Source organism: Eptesicus fuscus, chromosome 9 (genome assembly GCF_027574615.1).
Source record: "Eptesicus fuscus isolate TK198812 chromosome 9, DD_ASM_mEF_20220401, whole genome shotgun sequence".
NCBI lineage: Eukaryota > Metazoa > Chordata > Mammalia > Chiroptera > Vespertilionidae > Eptesicus > Eptesicus fuscus.
In genome coordinates this window covers 45,092,376-45,109,379 of record NC_072481.1, presented here as the reverse complement: position 1 = coordinate 45,109,379, position 17,004 = coordinate 45,092,376, and the positions used below count along the sequence as shown (strand labels likewise).

The following is a 17,004-nucleotide window of genomic DNA, read 5'->3' as shown; positions in this document are numbered from 1 at the left end:
CCGATCCCAGTGGGCAGTCGGGCATCCCTTGAGGGGTCCCAGATTGGAGAGGGTACAGGCTGGGCTGAGGGACACCTCCCCCCTCCATGCACGAATTTCATGCACTGGGCCTCTAGTATAGTCAATAATATCCTAACAACTACTTATGGTGTCAGAGGGCTAACAGATTTATCAGGATGATCACTTGGTAAGTTATATAATGTCTAATCTCTGGGGCATATGTACACCTGAAACTAATATAATATTGTATGCCAACTGTAATTGAACAATAAGAAATGATTTTTAAAAAAGAAAGCATATAAAAGAACAACTGGCCAGCACTGTCAGAAACAAAAGATAAAACTGAGCACTGTAAGTTGTAGTCACTTGATTCACTTCTCTGTAGAAGGCAGGTTCATGAATGAGAAAAGTTCTAAAAGCCTGTTCAATACTATGAAGTGAAATTAGAAACTGAAAGAAAACTTAAGACTGTATTTCTAGAATTAAAACCATCCAAGCAGTTCTTTACTTCTTGTATAAAATATGTATTCTTTGGTTGTCAATTTAAAATAATAGTCATTATAATTTAAGTTCCATTTTTATAGTCTTGATATAGAAATGTTATTGATTTAAATAAGCTTACTTGAGTCTTTCAAACATTTAAATATACATTATATGTTTTATTTCTTATAGCTTGAATAACTGAGATAATATAAAGAGCTAAAGAGGGCATGTATGTTAATCTCTTCTTACCTGGAGAGTGAGTAAGATGCTGCTCAATGTATAGCTTGTTTTCCACTTACTAGGGTTGTCCAAAAAATCTATACAAGGTCGACCAGTACGTTGGTCTACTGTATTAAAATAATACATTAATAGTGATATATATATATATAATAAAATTATTATCCAAAAGTTACGAACACCAAAATCTGATAGGCAAAGTTAGAAAGCAAACGACAAAGCAGAAAAATTATGTGCAATGAATATGCCAGTTAATACAGTATAACTATTAAAAGCATAGACTTTCAGCCCTGGCCAGTGTTGCTCAGTTGGGCTTTTTTCCGTGCACTGGAAATTTGCTTTCAATTCCTGGTCAAGGCACATACCAGGATTGTGGGCTCAGCCCCAGTAGGGAGTGTGCAGGAGGTAGCCAATCACTGTTTCCCTCTCACAAAAATGTTTCTCTCTCTCTCTCTCTCTCTCTCTCTCTCTCTCTCTCTCTCTCTCTCTCTCTCTCTCTCTCTTCCTCTCAAAAATCAATAAAAGCATATCCTCAAATGAAGACTCAATAAAAGAATCTAGTATGTACTAAAACTGTTGTATGTTAAAAGTTAAATTATGATTCAGTGGTGAAAGAAAAGGTGAAAAAATGGTATAAAATGTGTTGTTGCGCCGAAACTGGTTTGGCTCAGTGGATGGAGCGTCGGCCTGCGGACTGAAGGGTCCCAGGTTCGATTCCGGTCGAGGGCATGTGCCTTGGTTGCGGGCACGTCCCCAGTGGGGGGTGTGCAGGAGGCAGCTGGTCGATGTTTCTCTCTCATTGATATTTCTGACTCTCTGTCCCTCTCTCTTCCTCACTGTGGTAAATAAATAAAATATATTTTTAAAAAATGTGTTGTTGCAAAATACTCATTGTCCTTTAAGATCTACTCTTCCTCTCTTCAATTTCCTCTCTGTAATAAGACTATACATGCCCCAATTCCCATTACCCTACACTGTGTAGATGAATACCTGGTTGCTCAGACTATTTTCTCCTGCCTCCCCTCTAGCAAGAAGTCCTATGACTAAGTTTTAATCATGAGATATCAACAGAAGTAAAGTATATAACTTCTGGATCATATTTTCTTAAGGAAATTGTTTCACTTTCTCTTTCCCCCTCCCCAATGGCTAGAAATGGTGATAACCAGTAAATGCTTTAGATCCAGAAACAGAAGTCATAGATTGAGGATGGCAAAACCTCCCTGTCAACTGTGTTCTATTATGTGTAGATTGGAAAGATATACGGAAGCTTGGCCTCTGCATTGATATAGTTAATTAACTCAACCTGTATTTTTTAAAAACAAAGAATAGAGTTAAATATGCAAAACAAAACTATAGAATAACCCGAAGAAAGTTAAAATAATTTGATTGTGTTTTGAAAAGAACTTCTAAACTTAAAGATAACTGTAAAAATCTCAAAGGACAAGACTAATAAATATGACCATATAAAAAATCCCAGTGTAAAAAAAAAAAAACAGCAACCCAGCACCAATAAAATTTAAAAATGACAAAAGAAGAAAAATATTTGCAACATCTACAACAATGTGATAACATTTTAAATAAGCCAGATAATTCAAGAAATCAAAAAACACAATAAAGAGATATGAAAGAATGTTAAACTCACAAATATTCAAAAGAAGTGCATATGAAAATAACAGAAAGATTCTTATTAAATTGTCAGAAAATATTTCTCCAAAGTTACAATGTCCAGAATTGCAGAGTGGTAAAATATGAACTTTATATGTGCTTCCTGGTGGGATTACAAATAACATCAGTGAAAGGCAATTAGGTTGTATGTATCTAAAGACTTAGAACTGGACACACAGTTTTTGGTGGATGGGGGCTAATAACATTCTTCTCCTCCAAGGTTTGTATATAATAAATAGAGTGTTAAAAGATGCAAGTGAAAAGTATCAACTTCACGATACGTAAGCCTGAAATGGAGAATGCTGATCAATGCTTTAATCAAGTTCCACAAAAGCCCGCCAGATTTGAAACAGAGACTGTACCCATTCTAAGGTCCGGCTTATTGGAAGGAAAGTTTTGAGAAAGTGCTGAGCCACGCATGCTCAATTCTTTCTCAGATCTTCCCAATTAGGTAAGTCATTCCTCCTCCTGGGAGGGGTAAGGGAGAGAAAGAACAATCACAAGTTTTCCCATATTTCCTCCTCTTCTTTATTAATACATAAAAATGCAACAGATTTTTGTGTATTAATTTTGTATAATGCAGTTTTATCAAATTTGTTTATTATTTCCAACAGTTTCTGAGAGGGGCCTTTATTAATGTTTTTTTTTTTATAAACAATATCAGGCCATGTGCAAATGACAGTTTTATTTCTTCCTTTCCAATTTGGATGCCTTTTATTTCTTTTTCTCACATAATTGCTTTGGCTAAAACTTTTAATACTATGTTGTATGAAAGTAGTGAGAGTGGGCATCCTTGTCTTGCTCCTAAATTTACTTTATGTACTTTAAGGTAATTTTTCCAACCACATTGTTGATTTTGAAATTAAAACCTATTTTTAAAGAATAAAATTAACTTTATGATACAGAATTAGTTGTGTACATTTGCCATTATTTGCTTAAAATAAACACTGAGAGGAGTAGAATTACTGGATTAAATACAATGGGAAGAGGTGTTCTTATATGTCCTTGTCCGCACGTCCCATTCCACAGAGTAGATCTTCCTTATTCTGTTTAAGAGCAATACATGGAAAGCTTTAGAATATTTCACTTAAAAAATGTTCTATATTAATGGATATTGGAATTATTCCTATTTTCCTATTGTTATTAGGAACAAATATCTTTTTAAACATTTTCTTGTACACTTGTGCTAGTATTTCAATGGAATAATTTATAAACATAGTATTACAGGATTTAGGGCTATTTGCATTTTATATCTGACTAGAGGCCGGGTGCACGAAATTTGTGCACGGGGGGGGGGGTTGTCCCTCAGCCCAGCCTGCACCCTCTCCAATCTGGACCCCTCAAGGGATGTCCGACTGCCCATTTAGGCCTGATCCCAGCTGGCTCCCAACTGCTCGACTGCCTGCCTTCCTGATTGCCCCTAACTGATTCTGCTTGCCAGCCTGATCACCCCCTAACCACTCCCCTGCCAGCCTGATTGATGCCTAACTGTTCCCCTGCCAGCCTGTTTGCCCCTAACTTCCCTCCCCTGCAGGCCTGGTCCCCCCCAACTGCTCTCCTCTGCAGGCCTGGGTCCCCCCCCAACTGCCCTTCCCTGCAGGCCCGGTTGCCCCCAACTTCCCTCTGCTGCCAGCCTGGTCACCCCTAACTGCTCTCTCCTGCAGGCTTGATTGCCCCCAACTGCCCTCCATTGCAGGCCTGGTCCCTCCCAACTGCCCTCTCCTGCTGGTCTGATCATCTACAACTGCCCTCCCCTGCTGGCCTGATTCTTCCCAACTGCCCTCCCCTGATGGCCATCTTGTGGTGGCCATCTTGTCTCCACATGAGGGCAGCCATCTTTGACCACATGGAGGCAGCCATCTTGTGTGTTGGAGTGACAGTCAATTTGCATATCACTCTTTTATTAGATAGGATAGAGGCCTGCTGCACAGGTGGGGGCCAGCTGGTTTGCCCTGTAGGGTGTCTTGGATCAGGGTGGGGGTTCCCTTGGGGCATAGGGCTGCCTGGGCGAGGGGCCTGTGGTGGTTTGCAGGCCGGCCACGCCCCCTGGCAACCTAAGCAGAGGCCCTGGTATCTGGGATTTATTTATCTTCTGTAATTGAAACTTTGTAGCCTTGAGCGGAGGCCAAGGCAGGCCAGGGTGTGCGGAAGCTTGGCTTCCTCCATCGCTGGGGGCAACTCAAGCCTCCTGCTCTCTCCAGCTCCGTGGCTGCCACCATTTTTGTTGGGATTTATTTATTTTCTATAATTGAAACTTTGTAGCCTTGAGTGGAGACCTGGGTCGGCCAGGGTGTGCGGAAAGCTTGGCTTCCTCCATTGCCGGTGAAACACAAGCCTCCTGCTCTCTCCGTGGCCGAAGCCATCTTGGTTGGGTTAATTTTCATAATTGCTCCTGATTGGCTGGTGGGCGTGGCTTGTGGGTGTAGCCGAGTGATTGTTAATTTGCATATCACTCTTTTATTAGATAGGATTAGAAACTGTCAAATTGCTTCCTCAAAATGACACCTGAAGGGCATCATATCAGAGGACCCATATTTGTCTACCTTTACTAAAATTATTTTAATAGTCTATAAACATAAATAATGACTCACAATTTTATGCACTTTATATGCAGTTTTAATATGCATTTCTTCTTACTAGTGAGATTGAACAGATTTTTACATTTTTTTGTTATATTTTCTCTACCAAGTGTTTGTTTATAGTTTTTGTCCATTTTCCTATTGCTTTATGTTTTTTTATTGATTTACATGTATTCTTTATATGTTACAGATATTCTATTTTATGTGTTGCAAATATTTTCCCTCACTTTGCAAATCAATATATTTTGTCTCTGTTTATAATGTCATTGGCTGTAGTTTTAAAAAGTTTATGTAGTTTAGTGTGTCATGCTTTTTCCATGCTTTTTAGTTCCTAACACATTTAGAAAGGCCTTCTTCACCAAGTACATAAAAAGTTCTATTAAATTTCCTTCTTCTTAGTATTTAAAATTTTTAGTTTTTTTAATCAATCAGAAGTAGCAATCTAATGTACTTTTATCTAAAATGTTAATAGATAACAGTGTATCATATTTTATAACAAAAATTACTCCAACTAAAATACTGAACAATGTAGTCATTAAAAATGATCTTTTGAAGAATGTTTAATAATGCAGCCATAAGCTTATGTAATATTAAGTGGGGGAAAAAAACTAGTTGTAAAACTTTATATCTAATACTTCAACTATGTGAAAAAATACATACATAGAGAAAAGGAAATAGGTTTAATTAAATGTTGAGAGTAATATCTCTTTGAATTAGGATTGAAAGTGATAATTTTTTCTTTTTATGTTTTCCCCAATAAGCATGCTTACTTTTATAATCATAACATAGTTGTTATTACATTAAAAAGAAACACTATTAAATACTAATACAGAGCAAAGATAATAGAAACAGAGTTCCTGATGATAAAAATCTCATTTGGTCCTTACCATTTGGATGAAAAGGAACGATTTTAAATTTCACAATTGGAGGGACGAGATTATATTCCGGTGTAAAATTTATTGTCAGTGGGAAGAATATTCCTATAATATAAAAATAAATATTATTACTAAGGTGTCATGTTGTACTGGTTAACTCTAACCTGATTAACACTAAAGTTTCTTATTATAGTTTAGCCTCCCAAGATCCCTAGAGTTTTATTCTTAAGTAAACTGGATCATAGGGTGCATAGACCCCTCTAAATAGTTTAATAGACTCCTCAAAATCTAATCCCACTATTTTATCAGCCTGTTTTCCATCCACTAACTCCGTCCCCCTAACACTTGTCCCATTCACTGTGTATTTCATATTGACTAAACTCACTGTTTCAGAACCTGGTGCACTTTCTCTTTGCCATGCAGTTTATTCTGCCTGAATTTCCTTCCCCTCCGCTCCTTTTAAACCTGGCAAACTCTTATGCATTCTTCTTTTTTTAATTGATTTTGGAGAGAGGGAGGGAGAGTGAAAGCGAGAGTGAGCGTATGCGTGAGAGAAACACTGATGTGAAAGAGAAACATCAATCAGTTGCCTCCAGCATGTGCCTTGACTGGGGATGGAACCCTTACCCTTGGAGTGAGGATATGTTTTCCACTGATTTTTAGACAGTGGAAAGGAGGGGAGAGGGGGAAAGAAAGAGAGAGAAACATGGATGTGAGAGAGATACAGCAATTGGTTGCCTCCTCTTGTACCATGACTAGGGCCAGGGATTGAATCTGCAATCGAGATACGTGCCCTTGACTGGGAATTGAACTGAAGAACGTTTGGTCCATGGGCTGATGCTCTAACCACTGAGAAAACTGGCCACGGCAGAAAGCCATTCTTGACTCTGCAAGCAAAGTTAACTAATGAATGCCTCATTAGCATTCTGTTAGAAATCCTTATAGCACATGTTATATTTTATTGTAATTATCCACTTTACATATTGTTCTCCCCTACCTCACTCAGCAAATCTAGTTTATTAATCCACAATTGAAAGAGTGCATGATCACTAAAGTTTATAACGGCCTTATCTTCTTGAGAATTTGATATGTGGAAATTTTGAGAAGAATCATAGAAAATAAAAATGAGAAATAATTGTGGAATTTTGATGCCAAAAGGAATTTTGATACTATTCTCTGATTTCATGGAAGACTGTTAGAAGATATTTTCAACTTATGCTTTATTGTGCCTGCTTCTTAAACAATGTAGTAACATTAAGATTTGGCATAAAGAAAAATTCAAACCTAACATTTCTATTTAGGTTGACAAATGGCAAAAATTAAGCCATACAATCTTACCTAATAATAGAGAAACATGTAAATTGACCGTACCTTCGCTACGCCCACAGCCAATCAGAGTGAGTATGCAAATTAACCAAACAAAGATGGTGGTTAATTTGCATACATAGCTGGGTCCAGGGAACCTCCTTGGCACCCAGGTCACTCCCAGCCGGCCATCAGGCAGAAGCTTTAGGCTTGGTAAGGGGCCGAGCCTGCGATTGGAGGGGCGGGTGGGGGAACCACTTCCCAAGCCTAAAGCCTGGGGCAGAGGCTTTAGGCTTGGGAAGGGGCTGAGCTTGAGATCGGAGGGAAGGGGAAAATGTCAATGAAAACATATCCTCAGGTGAGGATAAAAAGAAAAATAAAGAAAGAAATGTCATATCCTATGAAAGACACATCTTGAAAATGCCTAAAGAAAGTTGTCATTTTTTCATGGTAAGGGACTGGAGTCCGTGTTGATGAAAACACCTTGGCGGCTGCGGTGACTGGCAGTGGCTGCAGCAGTGGAGTGATGGGGCTGGCGCCTTCCCCTGATCAGCACGGTCGCCTCAAGCAAAGGGAGGCCAGACTGTGGCTTAGGTCCACTCCCAATGGGGAGCGGGCTTAAGCCATCTGTAGGACATCCCCTGAGGGCTCCCAGTATGTGAGAGGGGGCAGGCTGGGCTGAGGGACCCCTCCCCAGTGCACGAATTTCATGCACTGGGTCCCTAGTGAAAAAATAATATGTGAATACTTTCAGAACTCTAGAATATTTATATAATGCAACCTTCTTTTGCACATAAAGAAGATGGACTAATAATGGCATAAAGACTTGTTAAAAAGTAGATTGGTTTTTGAAAATACATACCATGCCAAATTGTATCCTTTAGACCTTCAATACTAGCTTCCCATTTCATCTGATCTTCACTTACAGGAAAGGCAGTAATACCCTTTAATTAAAAAAAATAAATAAAAGCAGTAAAAAAGATTAAATATTTATTGCAGCTTTGAAAATCAGTTATCAGGTTACAATGAATTCTAAAAACTCTACATTTTCTTTTTCTGATGAATTTATTTATATGCTGATTTGGGGAGATATTATATTTTGTGTTATTACCTAGCTGTTAAGGTGGATTCCACACAATAGTAAATTTAACCCTGGCTGGTGTGGCTCAGTTGGTGAGCGTTGACCTCTGAACCAGGAGATCATGGGTCCATTCTCATTCAGGGCACATGCCCAGGTTTCGGGCTCAATCCCAGAGAAGGGCGTGCAGGCAGCAGCTGATCAATGATTCTCTCTCATCATTGATGTTTCTATCTTTCTCTCCCTTTCTCCTTTCTCTTTGAAACCCATAAAACATATATTTAAAAAAAATAGTAAATTTAAGCGTGGGAGAGGAAGGCCACCACTCGGGACTCTTCCTCCTTGCTGCCTCACAAATGTCTTCATTTTCAGAATATGCCATGTGCATGACTCGTCTGAGTGCCTGGCTCTTTGGTGAAGTTGCCAGGCCTACTGATTCCAAATCCATGAAAGTGGTGAAACTGTTTAGTGAGCCCCCTTTGGCCAAGAGGAAGGAGACATATAACTGGTATCCAAATCACAACACTTATTTTGCACTCATGGGGATACTGTGTTTTTATGGCCCCTACAGAGACGAGCATCAGGACTTCAGGGATGAGCAGAGACGTCTGAAGAAACTTCGTGGAAAGGAGAAATCAAGGAAAGGAGAAGGAAAAAGAGCAGCAAAAAAAGAAATAGTGTTTGTCAGTGTGGAGAGAAACTTCCCCCTCCGCAACTGAGAGCAGAAGCAAGAGTATTTATTCTCTTTCCCCATGTTGGATGAGTGTAGGCTTCCCAAGCTGAAGAGCATTTGGAGGAACACCAATGCTCCGTGTTGAAGTCTGATCCAGTTAAAGTGTGACTGGTTTCTTGAACACATTCTAATTCTGCAAAGTTATTTTGGCCTTGGTTTTGTAATCTGAGGTTTACCTCATTCCCTAAAGAAATGAATGCAGCCCAGCCGGTGTGGCTCAGGGGTTGAGCATTGACCCAGGAACCAAGAAGTCATTGATTGGATTCCTGGTTGTAGGCTCAATCCCCAGTGGGGGGTATGCAGGAGGCATCTGATCAACGATGTTGTTCTCTCACTCATCAGGGTTTCTCTCCCTCTCCCTACCTCTCCCTCTATAAATCAATAAAAACATTTTTGAAATGTATATATAAAAAAAGAAAAAAAAATAGTACATTTAAAATAAATCACAAGTGGGACTAGAAAGTCAAGATTTGGATGTGTGTCTTATGTAATTCAATAGCTAATTTAAGATTCAAATTAGAAGAGAAGAAATTCATTGGAAAGCATGCATCTCTTCAGAGCTTTTAAAAACTGTATAAATGCTATATGGAAGGCATGAATCAGAACATTGGCATTCATTAAGAAAAAACACAACTCCAAAATTATGCTTGTATATAAAAATAAATTTCCCTACAGTTGAGATATTGTTCCAATAGAGCAGATGTCCTCAAACTACGGCCCCGCGGGCCACATGCGGCCCGCCGAGGACATTTATCTGGCCCGCTGGGTGTTTTTGCCGTTTTGTTTTTTTACTTCAAAATAAGATATGTGCAGAGTGCATAGGAATTTGTTCATAGTGTTTTTTTTTAAACTATAGGCCGGCCCTCCAACGGTCTGAGGGACAGTGAACTGGCCCCCTGTTTAAAAAGTTTGAGAATCCCTGCAATAGAGGGACAAGAATGTACAGGTAGGCAAAAGTAGGTTTACAGTTGCTTGCATGGAAAGTAATACAATAATTAAAAAGTAATACTATAAGAACAAACTGTTTCCAGTACTCACAACTGTAAAACTACTTTTGACCCACCCTGTATTTCGAAGAAAACCTTATCAATTAGGTTGGGAAATACACCTAAATATACTCAATAAATATTTCTGAGCAACCACATAGTTATTCAGTATGTTTGGTGCTACTCTGGATAAACACTGTAAGATATCTCTATTATCTACATCTTACCTAATAATAGACAAACATGTAAATTGACCATACCTCCGTTAGGCCACCAGCCAATCAGGGGTGATATGCAAATTAACCCAACAAAGATGGCCATTAATTTGCATACACAGGCGCTGAGTGACAGGGGCAGGATGCTTGCATTGTCGCCATGGCGATGATGCTGGCATTCTGACCCATCCCTGGTCTCTCAGGGCCTTTGGGCAGCTGGGAAGGTGGGGCTGGAGTGGAAAGAGGCGATTCCGGGGCCTGAGGGGAAAGGGGCTGGATGAGTGGAAAGGCAGTGCTGGCAGCCAGGGAAAGGAAAGCCCATTCTAGCATGAATCTTCGTGCATCGGGCTTCTAGTTATCTATAATTACATATCATTTCTCCTTCATGGAATTGTCCTTTCAACAGAGAACCACAAAGTTCAGGTAGAGCAGAAACAATATGAAAATAACTTCATTGGTGTCATTTGGAGCAAAGCCTTTCTCTGTGTTAAAATTATAAGGGAAAGGCATTTATGTGTTGTGACAAGTTAGCAAAAAGTGCACCATACACAGGTAGTAGAACACAAGACCCCGAGCAAGAGATTGTTCAGTTGGTTAGAGCATCGGCCAGATATGCCAAAGTTGCTGGCTCGATCTCCTGTCAGGACACATAAAAATTTACCAATGAATGTATAAATCAATAGAAGAACAAATCAGTCTCTCTCTCTCTCTCTCCCCCATCCTCTTCCTCTGAAATCAATAAATAAACACATTTTTTAGAAGGAATCAACCAATTAGTGCATAAATAAGTGAAACAACAAATCAGTGTTTCTTCCTCTCTCTCAAATCAATAAACAAAACAAAACAAATAAGAGCAATTCTGAGGCTAAATATTTACTGAACCTTTTTGAGGCTTAGGTTTCTGACAGGTAAAACAAAACACTACTTATAGTATTGTATTGTAATTAATGAGAGCAACCTTTTACCTGTTAGTCACTTACATCATGATAGACCCTGATATTCAGGGCTTAAGTCCTCAGGCATTACTCAGCACAATGTGCTCAATATTGTTAACTATTATCATTATGAAATAAACTGTTATAGTAAAATAGATTTGTTAAACAACAGTACTGTAGTGGTAAATCAGGTTGAACTTAATTATGCTTTATGAATACACACAGATTAAGCTGCTTTATAAAAGCTCTGCCCCAGTGAAACCCGTTCCTCCGGGTCCCCAGTACTCACCTTATACTTGTTCTCTTCCAACTCCCTCAAGTCTCTTTGCAGCAAGAAGTAAGTTCTGCAGCACATGGTAAGGCAGCAGAGCCTGCCACTCGGCCCCACACTCCCAAGCTTTCCTCTGAGGCAGGTGTGTGAGGCTGCGAGTCACGCTCCCACACCTGGCTCACTGACGTTAAGTTACTTGCTTTCTAGAGTTGCAGAACGCCTTGTGCTCCCAAGATAAATGGCTTCTAAGTTGGGCATATAAGAGGGACTTTGTCTTCTCCTCTGACTCCTCCAAACTAAGACTTCCAGAGGGGAAACTTGGGCACGTTCTTGACCGCCGTGCGTCACTGCAGCGCCAGCCCACAGCCCAGTCTCCAGGCAAACCTGGACTAGCACCAGGGACAAGCCCGGGTTGTTGGTGCGTGAAGTGGGCGTGAGAGGCATAAGCTTACGGCGGTGGTAGCCCGTTTTTTCTCTTCGCAGGTGTAACTGGGATCCGTTTAGCTGGTAGACGCTAATCGGTTGCCAAGCAATAGGCCCCTTAGGAAAAGTATGGAGAAGGAGGTGGGAGCTTGACAGCCTCTCATCCAATCAGCGACAGGGCGCAGACCTCTAGAACCCTCCGGAGCCAATCGGCCAATCGTTTCGTTTCACTTTGAAAGGCCAATGAGATTCGTCGTCAAGGCCCCGCCCCCGCCTCGCTCAGTTCCTCAAGGTGGACTCCTACCTACCTCACTAGTGTATAGGGTTGGGGTGAAGTCCTGAGGTTCAGCCTGTAGAAGCCCTCACTCAAATCCCTCTCCAAATTGATCCTTTCTCTTTCTTTGACTATCAGAAATGATCAGGTAATAAGTAACCAGTAGGTACAGGAGTATTCATAACAATATCTTAACATATGGCAAGTTACCATTCGAAACCCATTAGCATATATTATGTCCTCGAGTCCTACAGTTGCCCTGGAAGAATGCTCCAGGAACAGAGCACTACTACTAATTTCTCAGATTCCCATTTCTTTCTTTCTTTTTTAAAAAAAATACATTTCATTGATTTTTTACAGAGAGGGAGAGGGATAGAGAGTTAAAAACATCGATGAAAGAGAAACATCGATCAGCTGCCTCCTGCACACCTCCCACTGGGGATGTGCCTGCAACCAACATACATGCCCTTGACCGGAATAAAACCTGGGACCTTTTAGTCCGCAGGCCAATGCTCTATCCATTGAGCCAAACCAGTCAGGGCTCAGATTCCCATTGCTTGCCGAAGTTTTGGGCTGTATCCCAGCATATCTGTGTTTTCGTAGCCTACATAGCCCTGAAGAAGTTACTTAGCCTCCTGTACTTATATTTTCTCATCTATTAATATGCAGCCTATACCCATCTCTCAGGATTATTATGAGGATTAAAAAAATAAGGCTGCCAAGCACTCAATCATTGCCAAGAGTAAGTGATATTCCACACCGGCACTTATCGCGTGCTGGGCACACTGTTCTAAATATTTAACAGGCATTAATTTGATTCTCAATCCTAATTTTTATAGTAAGGGAAACTGAGGCACAGAGATGCCACATAATTTGCCTTAGGTCACACAGCTGGAATGCAGTAGAGCCAGGATGCAAACTCCAGGACATGTAGCTCCAGAGACCATGCTTTTAACCACTAGGCAGCCCTGCCTCACAAAGACCTTAATTTGGAGCTATCTAGCCTTCTTTAATAAGGTATTGCTGCTCTCAATAGTTTTCTTTGAGCATCTATTGCTTTTTAAAAAAATTATTTTTGGTGTATTTATTTTGGGCTGCATTTCTTCCTGCTAATTTTCTGAGTCCCCTGTCAACTAAAATACTAGTATAAACCCAAGAAAGCTGGACCACTGCTGTATAAAATAGTGCCTGGCACAGAATAAAGGCCCAACTAAATGTGCATTATGTTTTGTCTTTTAGATTATAAATTTATTAACAAATCCATCTGATTTCTGTAACTTATTAATATATTTATAACACTCTGTATGTGGCTCAAAAATATCAACTACTAAATATTTTGATATTAACTTTTATTACTTTTGTAACTTTAAGAGGAGAGTGGATTAATTTAAGTCCTACTAGATGCCTTTTGGGGCTTTTCCTCACAGTCTTTCCCCCTAACAATAGGTCTAGAGCAGTGGTTCTCAACCTTCCTAATGCTGCGACCCTTTAATACAGTTCGTCAAGTTGTGGTGACCCCCAACCATAAAATTATTTTCATTGCTACTTCATAACTGTAATTTTGCTACTGTGAATGAATCTTAATGTAAATATCTGTGTTTTCCGATGGTCTTAGGCTCTACAGCAGTGGCTCTCAACCTGTGGGTCACGACCCACAGGCTGAGAACCTCTAGCAGGGTCGCCTAAGACCATCAGAAAACACAGATATTTACATTACGATTCATTCACAGTAGCAAAATTACAGTTATGAAGTAGCAATGAAAATAATTTTATGGTTGGGGGTCACCATAACATGAGGAACTGTATTAAAGCGTCGCGGCATTAGGAAGGTTGAGAACCACTGGTCTAGAGCAGTGGTCGGCAAACGGCGGCTCGCGAGCCACATGCAGGCTCTTTGGCCTCTTGAGTTTTTAGCAAAGGCCAGCTTGGGAGTACCCTAATTAAGTTAATAACAATGTATCTACCTATATAGTTTAAGTTTAAAAATTTGGCTCTCAAAGGAAATTTCAGTCGTTGTACTGTTGATATTTGGCTCTGTTGACTAATGAGTTTGCGGATCACTGGTCTAGAGGATTGAAAAGAGAAAGGTTGCATTGCATTTCTTATGGTAGGCAGAATTCTAAGATGATCTCCGAGATCTCCAGCCCCTGCATAATCTTCAGGACTATGAATATGATGGATTTTGGGTGAGCCTGACCTAATCAGGTGAGCCTTAAATGAGTCCGGGCTCTTCCTGAAGTCAGGAATTCAAAGTGTGAAAAGGATTCCATGTGAGGGGGATGCTCTGTTGCTCCCTTTGCAAATGAAGGGGGCCATGTGGCAAGGAGGGTGGGTAGGCTCTTGGAGGTGAGAGTGGCGGCTGGCTGACAGCCCGCAGGAGAATCAGGGCCTCAGTGTTATAACAATAAGCCACTGAATTCTGCCACAACCACAAGAGCTTGGCGGAGGACCTGAACTCCAGATCAGAACACAGCCTAGCCAACACCTACTGAGGCCTGAGCAGAAAATTCAGTCACGCTGGATCCGTATTGTTTTAAAATAGTAAGTTTGTGGCATTCTGTTAGTTAGCAATAGCTACCTGATACAACTTCTGCCTAGAGTGAGCAGCTACTGACCAAGACAAAACATGTGGCAAAAGGTCAATCACTCAGTGATTTAGTATGAAAAGCATTTGAATCCAGTGAGTAGACATTAACATAAGGCTTTACACAGGGTTAGGGGACAAGATAGGTATGGCATCCTGAAAAATGAAGTCTGAACTAAGGCTCATGGACAAATTTTCATCATTCTAGATGAGCAAGGCAACTGAAAGTGTACTGGTTTAACATTCGTGAAGTTACTGAGGCCATCTCCAGCTCTCACCACCAAGCATACCCCTCCCCCCTCGTTCTTAAAAACAATCCTTCCCCTCAGGACTCGAACAGATGTTTTCATTTTACTTAAACTCTAAGACTGTTTTCCTCATCCACCAGGAATATGTACCAGTACAAAGTGTTAACCTCGTTTGGATTTGAACCCCCGTCCTCAAGAGCAAAAGAAGGCTGAGGATCGCCAAGTGCCAGCTCAGCTGTGAGACGTGTTTTAAATCATATTTTGACGTATGTTACGCTGTGAACTAGAAAATGAAGTGCAGCACACATGCTTCTAGTAACTCCGGTTTCAAATCATATGATCCCTCCTTTGTCTTGAAGACCTTTTGATGTGCGTTCCCATATTGAGTTTCTCTGCTTTTAATAATCTTATACTCCTTCCTCAATATAAATGTCAGGAAAAATTCTGAATGCTAATCTTCAAAGATCAAACAGGAAGAAAGAGGTGGGCAGCCTAGTTCAGTGACGTGAATTCCTGAAATTTCTCATTTAAATTTTTTTTTATTTTCTCGTATAAAAGCCTAGGCTCCAAGAAATGCTTCATTCCCCTTTGTAAAATTGAAGTGTAGCCCCCCCCCGACCCCCAATTTCAGAGTTGTGTGAATTACAAAATAATTTGGTCTCTCCCTTCAAGGCACCTGAGATGCAGGGGCCCAGGATCAGTATTTATATCTATATTTGTGTCTACCTAACAGACAGGACCTCTGGATCCATACATGCTGGCTTTTATTGCACCTTCTTGGCTTTAGCTCTGGGGGACCAAGAGTCCAAGTTTGCCTGGGACTAGGTGCTTTCCTGGGATAAAGGACTTTCATTGTTAAAACTGGGATAGTCCCTGGCAAACTGGCACAGTCCATCACTCTAGCTTGGGCATCAAGGACCCTTTCAAGGTGGGAATTGTGTAGATAATTTGGCAAAAGCTGCCTCTTTGATTTTGGACCTTGATGCTTAAAGGAACCTGATTTGTTTTCTATTGCAGGCTCTGGTGCCCATCCCCCATAATCAAGGTTCTGAAAAATAATGCTCAGAATTCCTTTAGGAGAGGATCTTAGGGAGGTTTATGATGAGGAAATGCAATGCCTGCCTGGGTGCTTTACATATTTTAGGAGAATCAGGGCTCCTTTCATTGCATTCCTCACTTGGGAACACCAATCATTGAGAGAGATGCAGATGCATTTAATAATGTCTAAGTACAACTGAGACCATTAAGAGTGTGAGGGTGTGGGAGGGGGAATTGCTTAAAGGGTATAATTATTCTAGGCTTCCTTCACATATATCGGTTTAACTAACCCTCTCATACTCAGTTGTCCTACGGATAATTCCAGAATTTCAACACGGGAGAGGCGTTGAGGTGGCAATTGGTTTGGAGCAGGTATAAGGGATGACATATGGTTTAGGGATGGCTCGGGGCAGTGATTTCAACCAGTGTGACACAAGAATTTTTAAAACATGGAATACCTCCTCTTTTCCCCTGGATTGTCAAATTAAAAAATGACAACAGCCAACACAACAATAACAGTCCAGTGTGAATGAATCAAAGTTATACTATTATTATTATTATTTTTTGGTTAGAGTGGCAAAAAATGTAAAATATTTTTTGGCGTGAGGTAGAATTTTAGTAATTAGTTTATGTGTGCCATGAGATGAAAAAGGTTGAAAATCACTGGCTCAGGGATGTGTCTTGGAAGTGTTTATACTCAGTGTATGCTTGTTTATTAGGGGTGGTTGGAAGGGAATTGCTGAGGGGACAAGCCCGTTGGCATCAGCACTGGATATACACATGAAAAATAGAATATACTGTGCTCTAAATTTTTTTTATCACAACAGAAAAGAATGTGTCCTTTTATAAAACACATTGACTTAATAGCAATGTTACCACATTCTGAGCACTTGCTATGTATCAGATACTTCCTATATACTTATACATATTCTCAGAAAGACAGGTATTTTAGACAAATTACGAAATTGTAGCCCATTTTTTTGAGAACGTTTTCAGGCCCTCTTGTCTGCAGGTTACATTAATGAGCTCATGTATGCTAATTAGCTGCAGTTCTAAAGTAGATCCTTTTTCAGAG

General features: G+C 40.3%; 2 protein-coding genes and 1 long non-coding RNA gene across 8 annotated transcripts in view; 2 read left to right on the top strand and 1 right to left on the bottom strand.

Annotated features, from left to right (window-relative positions):
* Window positions 1–11,846, bottom strand: part of UBE2U (ubiquitin conjugating enzyme E2 U) — a 58,621-nt gene extending 46,775 nt beyond the window's left edge. For 4 of the 6 annotated variants that reach the window (XR_008556951.1, XM_054720856.1, XM_054720857.1 and 1 more), the window contains exons 1-4: window positions 11,381–11,846; window positions 8,007–8,088; window positions 5,852–5,944; window positions 733–830 (exon numbers count right to left, since the gene is read on the bottom strand). Coding sequence is in view for 5 of the 6 variants with exons in the window: in XM_054720856.1 (XP_054576831.1) it covers window positions 733–830; window positions 5,852–5,944; window positions 8,007–8,088; window positions 11,381–11,446 (339 nt within the window). In the remaining variant the exon portion in view is untranslated. The remainder of the gene's footprint in view (window positions 1–732; window positions 831–5,851; window positions 5,945–8,006; window positions 8,089–11,380) is intronic. The other 2 variants (XM_054720854.1, XM_054720855.1) reach the window with 2 other exon arrangements.
* LOC103284183 (28S ribosomal protein S33, mitochondrial-like) lies at window positions 8,579–8,976 on the top strand. Its single transcript, XM_054720859.1, has one exon. The coding sequence runs from the start codon at window positions 8,579–8,581 to the stop codon at window positions 8,939–8,941; it is 363 nt and encodes a 120-aa protein (XP_054576834.1). The 3' UTR covers window positions 8,942–8,976.
* Window positions 11,847–12,088: 242 nt separating the features above from the next.
* LOC129150225 (uncharacterized) lies at window positions 12,089–15,090 on the top strand. The gene is made up of 3 exons (XR_008556952.1): window positions 12,089–12,207; window positions 12,747–12,801; window positions 15,032–15,090. It is a non-coding gene; the product is annotated as an uncharacterized LOC129150225 (long non-coding RNA).
* The last annotated feature ends 1,914 nt before the right edge of the window (window positions 15,091–17,004 follow it).

Excerpts from the sequence above, each read along its gene's own strand:
- LOC103284183 (XM_054720859.1), top strand. The coding sequence starts at position 8,579 with ATGTCTTCATTTTCAGAATATGCCATGTGCATGACTCGTCTGAGTGCC.